Here is a 9,153-nt window from a genome sequence, read left to right as displayed (position 1 = left end):
ACACATAGTCATGCATCACATATATCCAAATAATCATATACACATGCTTTTAATCATTTAAATCACATATAATCCAGTTATGCCCTCCCGACACACTAATCAAATCCCTTAAGCCTTATTAGTAAATTTGGGTCGTTACAAGATAAGATGCAATTGGGGGCATCCAGGATGGAGTGTTGTCTATAAGAAGGATTGGTTCTGGAAGGTTGATACTTGGTTCCGCCAGGTATTCAATAAGGACTAGGTTGGCCTTGTCCATTACAACACTACTAGCTAATCTAGCCAGTGCATCTGCTATGGCATTTTGCTCCCTTGGTATCTGTTGGATATTGTACCTTTTAAGCTGAGCAAGCAGGTCTTTGATTTTCTCAAGATAGGCTATCATTTTCCCCCCGAGCTGTATATTCGCCAAGGATTTGATTGAAAACTGATTTTGAATCACTGTATAAATCTAGGACTTCAGGCTTTACCTCCCTGGTTATCTTCAAACCCCCAATTAATGCTTCGTATTCCGCTTCATTGTTGGATGCTTTAAATCCAAAACACAGTGCGCAGTGGATGTGTTTCCCTTCAAGAGTAATTAATGTTAGAGTGGCCCCAGAAAACTAATTGTTAGATGATCCATCGGCGTGCAGCTTCCATACCTCGGATTCTTCCTTGGAATGATCAAGTCTGAGTGCTGGGCGCTTAGTGTTCTGCTCGGCACCTATATTGGGCGGTGGTCCAGACTTCGATGACTGCTCGGTCATTTCTTCATCTATATCTGGTATACCAGTACATTCAACTACAAAATCTACAAGAGCTTGGCCTTTAATTGTTGTTTGAGGCTGCTAAGTGATTTCATACTGTCTGAGCTCTATAAACCATTTTTATAACCGACCGAAGTGTCTGGTTTTAGCGAGACTTTGTGCAATGGTTGGTTGGTAAGAACCTTTATGGGATGCGCTTGGAATTATGGGCAAAGTTTTCTGGATGACAGGAGCAGACAATAAGTTAATTTTTCAATTAGAGGATACCTGCTCTCGGCTTCGACTAGCCTTTTATTGACATAATAGACAGGATGTTGGATCTTGTTTCTTCTCTGACCAGGACTGCATGGACAACATGTTGAGTTACTGCCAAGTATATGCATAGTTCTTCACCCTCCAGAGGTTTTGAAAGGATCGGGGGTTGTGCTAGCTGCTGCTTTAAAGCTTGGAAGGCTTGTTCACATTTTTTAGTCCATTCAAATGTCTTCAAGCCTCTAAGGATATTAAAAAATGGAACAAACTTATCAGTGGATTTAGACACAAATCTGCTGAGAGCTACTATGCGTCCTATTAGACTCTGCACGTCCTTGATCCTTGTTGGAGAAGGCATGTCCAGCAGTGCCTTTATCTTTTCGGGGTTTGCTTCAATTCCCTAAGAGTTTACTATAGACCATAAAAAATTTCCTGACCCCACACCAAAGGATTTAGGGGGTTCAATTTCATTCTATACTGCCTTAAGAAGTTGAAGCATTCCTCCAAGTATTCAATGTGCCCCCAGCCATTTTGGATTTTACCAACATATCGTCCACGTAAACCTCCATGTTATTCCCTATTTGGTCTTTGAACATACGGTTTACCAGTCTTTGATACGTGGCTCCAATGTTTTTCAGGTCGAACGACATAACTTTATAATAGTACAACCCCCCATTCGTGCAGAAGCTAGTGTGCTCCTAGTCGGGTGGATGCATACTAATCTAGTTGTACCCCGAATAGGCATCCGTAAAAGTTAAGATCTATGCACATTCTCTACTTGTTATTAGGCATTGGCACCAATACAAGATTGGACATCCGTACTGGGTAGAAGGCTTCCCTGATGAAGTTGTTATTTCAGAGCTTCTCCACTTCTTTCTTTAATTCCCTTGCCCTCGTTGGATCCAGTAACCTCCTTTTCTGCTGTACGAACTTGAAGTTTTCAGTATCGACGTTGAGGGCGTGGCTTATAATGGCTAGGCAGATCTCTACCATATATTCATGAGACCAAGTGAATGCATCTTTGTTGTTCCATAGGAAATGGATCAAAGCAGATCTTATGTCCTCGGACAACCTTTTCCCTACCTTGACCACCCTGGTCGAGTGTTTTGGGTCAAGCGGGACCTCTTCTAATTCTTCGACTGGGCCAACTCCTGTATCAATATCCCCAAAACAAGGGTCTATGTCCTCTCCTGCGTTTTGGGTTGCATCCAATTTTTGATGACTAGGGCCTGCAGGTTGTGTGGTGCAGGCTGCCTTCCCTGCCTTTTTCATTGACGAGTTATAACATTCTCTGCCCACCAGTTGGTTCCCTTTAAGACATCCTATGCCTCCCCGGGATGGGAATTTGACGAGCAGATGGAAGACTGAAATGACTACTCAGAGGTCATACAAGGTAGGTCGGCCTATCATGGCATTGTACGGAGAAGGGATGTCTATTACCACGAAGAAGACCCTTATTGTGTTGTTGTTAGGTGTCACTCCCACTATCAAAGGCAACCTTATGCTTCTAGTCGGGACCATGCCATTCCCCCTGAATCCGTACAGCAACTGCTCATGTGGTTCTAGATCTCTAATACTCAAATGCATCCTCTCCAGGGTACTCTTAAACAGGATGTTCGTAGATGATCCATGGTCAATCATCGTTCGGGCTACGATCAAGTTAGCTATTTGTACTTCTATCACCAAGGGATCAGTGCGTCGATGATGTACATGACTTGTGTCTTCCTCACTGAATGTGATAGGCTCACACTCATAGAGAGGTTGTTTGGGAGTACGATCCTGGAAAACCAGCACATCTTCCTCTTGCTATTGCCTAAAGGAACGACCGTACCTTTCTCGAGTCTTACTGGAGTTTCCGGCCAAATGTGGTCCACCATAGATCATATCTAGTCGACCATCAACTGGTGGTTGTAGGACATGCTGATTACTCTGATACTGCTAAGACTGTTGCTGATGAGGCTGTTAAGGATGCTGGTCGGCAGTCGACTGTACATACCTCTTCATATGAGCATTGTTTTGTCTAATGAGGAATTCCATTTCCTCCTTCAAGTGGTTACATTCATTGGTTTTGTGATCATAATCATTGTGAAACTGGCAGAACTTGGTCATGTCCCGTCTATTAACATCCTTCCTCATCGGTGGAGGTTTTCTGTACGGTACGACGACCTGTGTAGCATTAAAAACGTCAGCCCAGGTCTCTAGCAGGATGGAGTAAGTAGTAAATTTGGGAACATATTCCTGTGGCTTGGTTTGCTCGATGGTCTTAGGCTTATTGGTGTCATTCTGGTTACCACTACTTCCAACCCCATTATTATGTTTGCCATCCTTGGCCCCATTCTTTGCTCCTTCTGTAGGATTTGTGGTATTCTCAACCTCTGTTTTCCCCTGCTCAGTAACTGCCTGAGTTGGGTTATCCACCTTCCACTCGGTCTCCTTAAGCTTAATGAATTCCTCTTCCCGATCAAGGAACTCTTGGGTGGTATGTGCAGCCTTCCTTTTCAAGCCGCTCCAGAACATACTCTTTACCTTAATTCCTGAATTGATGGCTATTAATTTACCCTCATCACTAAGGGATTTCACCCTGGTGGCTTTCCGCATAAAACGTTGAATGTACTCCTTCAAAGGTTCATTATCTTTCTGTTTTATGTCCACCAGGTCATTCAGCTCGGTGGGAAGGAGCATTGCTGAGGAGAATAGGGAATAGAATGTGTGTACAAATACATCCCATGATGTGATCGATCCTGGTGGTAACTTAAAAAACCACTGCTGGGAAATTTCTGACAGGGTGGCTAGGAAGATCCTGCACCTGGCATCATCCCTAACTCCCTGTGAATCAGTCTGTAGTTCAAAGTGATGAATATGAGATACTGTGTTCTCCAGCCTAGTATACATTGTCCATGTTGGCATTTTGAATTTGATAGGTATGGGTAGCTGATTAATACGGTCTAAAAATGGGGAACTTCAATGTCTTTCCATTTCAATATCTATTAACTTGGGGGTTGTCAAGTCCCTTACCAGTCGGGTTAACAGATCCAGCTGGGCTTGGATGTTAGGGTCTGCAGCTACCTGGGGCTGTGCTGCATTGCGGACCTCATCCATTCTCGGGTCCCGAATAGGCTCCGGCAGAGCTATGTTGTTTGAATCCCGATTTTCCCTGGTGCGATTAAGAGCATCTCGAAGGTCTTCACCTCCCATGGGGTCCATTCGGTTGAAAATGGAACTTGGTCGATGTCTGCCCTCGACATTCTGGCTATTTGCTCGGCCTGGTACTGGAGGTGCTCCCTGGACCCCTCCACCTAGAGGTGGTTGATGGTCTGGGACATCCTGCCCTTGGGGGACAAACGGCCCTTCGGGTTGGTTACCTCTCTGGCCTTGATTATTCTGTTGGCGAACTTAACTTGCTGCTTCATCTTGGTCATACCCATCAGCATAGTGGGACCTATATGCGCTACTAACTTCTGGCTCATCTCTTCAGGATCATGGTCGGTACTCTTGACGTTGTCTATATCGACCAAGTTGTTGTTGGTAGTTATGGGGTTGACCATTCCTATTTGGTGCTGGAGCATGGGGGTTGCCATCTCGTCCTGCAGCACCAGGAATCCTGTCACGGCTGCTACTCTGAGATCTTGGCCAAATATTTCTGGCTTGGTCCTATTCCGTGCCACGCCTTGGCAAGACCTGCTCATTCACCGATAAAGGTCGCCTATTATTGTTGGCTTGAGCACCCCGACCAGATTTGTTACTCCTGGTCTGACCTTGATTCCCATTCTAAGGTTCAGCCCCTGGTCCATGCATGACACCTTCACTGAAACCAAAAACAGGAGGACGTTGTTGGTTTTGGGCAGTAGTTCCAGCCGTAGTTCCCATACCTTGGGTTTGCTGGTACTGCATATATTGCGAATGGATTCAGCCGCCTCCCGAGTTCAGCGCTCCATGTCTTCTTGACGGGCTTGCACCTCCCGATCATGTCGATACATACATTCTAGAAAATGTCTCCTTTGTTTTCTGAAAGCTTCATTAAGGGCCTCCTGTGCAGTGGCCCACCCCTGGTTCATGGAGGCCAGTTGATCTTGCATTTGCCCAACGACTTCCCTTATCTGATCAATTTCAGGGTAGACTCCTTCAATATCTATGTGGGGCTCATATCATCCAGGACTGCTTCTGAAAGCTTCATTAAGGGCCTCCTGTGTAGGCTATTCTTCTGAACCCCTTCCATAGTGGTGGAGGCTTTGTATTTATACTATCCGCCTCGCCCCAGGGTTGCGCCTGAGCGTAACTAACAAGGAAATATCCCTTTCTTCTCACAGGTAGTTATAGTCCTATTTTTTAGGAGGTTTGACCAAGGTTTTAGGGATATTAGGTGCTCCTTGTGGGTGGTTGGGCGATTCTCATGGAGTTCCAATAGAAAGTGTAATGGCTTTCATCCGAGAAGGTATATCTGCTCGTCATACCGTCCTCCAAGTATCTGGGGGTCCTGCTGAGCAGGTGTGCCTATAGCATGACTTGTTCGTATTCCCTGTAGGTATATATTGACCAACTTGTCGGGGTGTATGCCCAGACTGCTCCACGTGTCCAAATTTAGTGCCACGTCAGATATGTCAATTTTTGGGATAACAGATATATTATTGCATACAATGAATATATATAATGTGTTAATAATAATAATTAAACTTAAGTAATCTTAAAAAAAATATTAACCAGCAACTTTGATATAGCATACCACAAAAAATATATATACTGAGTTGGAAAATAATATACCAACAACACTTTAAAAAAAAAAAAAAATGTTGTTTGAGTTTTCACCGAGTGACACGTGGCATGCAATATGAGTAATCTATTGTACATGAGAGACGATTAAGCTTCTGGGAACTCACCTAGAGCTCCCCAGAAGCAAGGCTTTCCCCATTATTGACCGTTCACCACCTCCGAAGAAGCATGTCCTTGTGGAAGGTTATTTCCCAAGGACTACTTAAGGTGTCTCTCTAATTCACATCTCTTCCACACGTCCTCCAGGCCAATGAGATCCTTCCTCTAGGACTGGAGCAGGATTGCCAGATGTCATGCACAATGACATTGGACCATAAGCAGCCTTTTCTTTGTCACTGTAGCACAAGGTGTCGTGTTATCGACTCCGCACAAGCAACAAATAAGATGTCTCACGATGTTGCCTGACATTGGAAAATGTACAGCTACCTCCTGGCATTGTCAGGGACGTGTTACCCCAAAAAGTAGTGGGATGAAACCTCATAATTAGGCTCATTGTGATACGCCTGGTGTCACAGGTAGACATTTAGATAGTGGAAATGCCCGTGCAGCACCTTGACTCCTTTGAGCCAAGGTCTGCCTTGCATCCATTTGGATAACAATGGGCACATTTTTCACACGACGGTGTGCCTCTGCACACTTCCGTCTCTTGAACAACTTCTGTCGAGTCATGCTCCCAAGCATCTATGAGTGCATCCATGCATCCAGGCTATCTAGCCAAGACACTCACACTGCCCATAGGTTCTCACTATGGCAAGGAAAATTCCTATAGTAATGCTCACCCCGACATTTGCAAGCCAAGGTAGCACATGTGGCCGAAAGCCAACACCAAGCTGACGTGCCAACGACTCTCGTCATGCCCCATTAGATACCATTCCAATAACACTCGTCACGATCCAAGAACCCCTATACGTCCATGGTCCAATCCTCAAGGCACCATGCCTTCACTCATGTTGGCAGGTCCTCGAGACTTGCTGCTAGACTAGTAGCACACACTAGACCTCTCCCCTACTCAAGCATTGGCCACCTTCCAATTCTTGTACACTAACCAGTCTAACAAATGACTTCCCGTTCCATCTCGTTTCAAGTCTCGTGGCCATGGCATGCCACAGCGTCTCTCGGAGGTTTGGGCCACTTTCCATGCAAGTGGCATACCGGCAAGCCAAGGGAACCACACTCATAAACCTCTACTAGCACACTTCAACGCACTACCGGGGTGACTCAATAATTTCCATGAGTAATCCTACTCATGGAGACATATGAGTTCCCTCATGGTCCTCATATGCCCACCCTACTAGCCATCCTAACTAGTAGTAGCTCACTTGATGCACCTGCACCAGCGGGTGGTGGATAGCTGACACCAGGTGCTCCCTCTAATAATGAGCCTTCTGAGCTTTTAGCCTTCTACCAAGAACATATATGATTTTTTTCTTGGAAGACATATTTGGAAGTCAGCTCGCCAATTCTCCAAATTTCCCAAATTTGATCGAACCATTGCGTTCATTGCCCCTGCAATATGGGAACTACCAAGTTCCATCCATTTCTGGGCAATATAGAAGATATTTATGAAAATGTCACTACCATACAAACTAGACATCATCATGCTCACCGACCTGCACCCCTGAGTGCACATCTGACCGAGCACCAACCTAGCTTGTAACTTACCCTCAAGGTCAGAATGTTACACTCTCCTGCAGTTCAATTATCGATGTCCTCATCGACATACTGCTAGCCATTCTACTTTCTGCCTCGCTCCTAAGCTCACTCCATGCTTCTTTTGAATCTTAAGTCTGGACTTGTCCCTCTACAACTATAGAATCACCCACTTGGTGATGATCTCCTGTTAGGAACTATTCCTAGTGCACAGTTGACATTGTGGTATGGTAGTATTGTATAAACCAATTTTTTTTATATAAACAACTTTATATGAGGATCCTTTAATATGCAATATGTTAATCAATAAAATATGTATACGAAATGATTTACCTCTCGTAGCCGATCAAGAGTCCTTGAATGTTTTTGTATATAATTCGATCTTCTTATCCTCACTTCAGTACTCACACCAAGAACTTCCAAGACGTTCTCTACACCTCAAGATGTGGGTGGGCACATAGAGAACAAGAATCAAATTTGTGAGTCAAAAGTATTCTCAACACATGAGACTATTAATTTTAGGATAGAGAGAAAGGTTTATCTTTTGTGAGAAAAGGTGATGAGTTTTCAAATTCTTCAAAAACTTCTCTTCCTATTTTTTATCATATAGAATATATAGGTATTATTATCATAATAAAAATAACGAAATAAAATTTATCATCTTAATTAAAGACAAACTCTTACATTCCATTTTAAAACCCTTTTCAAAATATTTAATTAATTAATTAAAAAAATGAAAAACCAAAATTGATCATTATCAGTAGTGGTACACACATAGGGCAGTCCAGTAAACCCTATGCGTGTAACTCTTCCCTAAAACCAGGGAATTTTATTTTTCATAAATATTTATTTTAATTAATTAATAATTAGAAATTCAAATAAGGTATCATCTTTTTTAAGAAAAGATAACAACTTAAATTTCATAATTCGAAATTCAAAATTTAAATTTTCATTATCATCTTATTTATTGATTAAATAAATATAATAATCAAAATCAATTTTAACTATCCATACTTATCATATCTCATTTAATAAAATAATTGATTAAAATCAATTTCTTTTATTTCTATACAATTTTGAAAATTGCATTGATGCAATAATAAATTATGCAACTTCAATTATCACATAATTGTATATTTATCCTGAAGAATAAATATTATCTCAAGTAGCCCATTCACAGTTTGACCCTTATATCAACTTCTAGCTTGAATAGTGTTGATAGAGCCGCCCTAGGGACCTATGGACCAATAATTCCAAGCTCCAATAAATAATAGATTATCAACCAAGACTCTTTGATTTAATAATCAAATTTATTAATCTCATTATTACTCCACTATAATTATGAGACTACACTTTTGATTATTAAACACATATATTTACTGAGTACTTTACTATAACCATAAAGTGCAATTGATATAATAATTACATACAAATTAATCATCTATTGATGATTCATAATTAAGTGGGAATAAAATTATCGTTGTACCCTTTTAATTATATCTTAAATCTCAGTGTACCGTTGACTTTACTAGTAAAGGTTAATTCATAATCCGATTATGAATTTGACATCAATAACATTTTTAGTTCCAAAAGCCAACCCAATAGGCAACCATCATTCAATCTATAAAAAGGTATAGATTTCCATTTTTGTTAAGCTATGTCCCCAGCCATATACATCATTGAGTCCCCAAAACAATAGTTCTTAGCCTGATCATTCTGACAAACCGTAACACAT

The 9,153-nt window shown here is 42.0% G+C and overlaps 1 protein-coding gene across 1 annotated transcript; it reads right to left on the bottom strand.

Annotated features, from left to right (window-relative positions):
* Window positions 1-605: 605 nt before the first annotated feature.
* Window positions 606-3,893, bottom strand: LOC133806460 (uncharacterized). Its single transcript, XM_062244559.1, has 2 exons — window positions 3,059-3,893; window positions 606-763 (listed from the first exon to the last, which is right to left on the bottom strand). The coding sequence occupies exons 1-2, from the start codon at window positions 3,891-3,893 to the stop codon at window positions 606-608; spliced, it is 993 nt and encodes a 330-aa protein (XP_062100543.1).
* Window positions 3,894-9,153: the final 5,260 nt, after the last annotated feature.

Source organism: Humulus lupulus, chromosome X (assembly GCF_963169125.1).
Source record: "Humulus lupulus chromosome X, drHumLupu1.1, whole genome shotgun sequence".
NCBI classification, from domain to species: Eukaryota; Viridiplantae; Streptophyta; class Magnoliopsida; order Rosales; family Cannabaceae; genus Humulus; species Humulus lupulus.
Note: the sequence above shows the minus strand (reverse complement) of the source record. Positions and strands in the feature narration are given on the sequence as shown.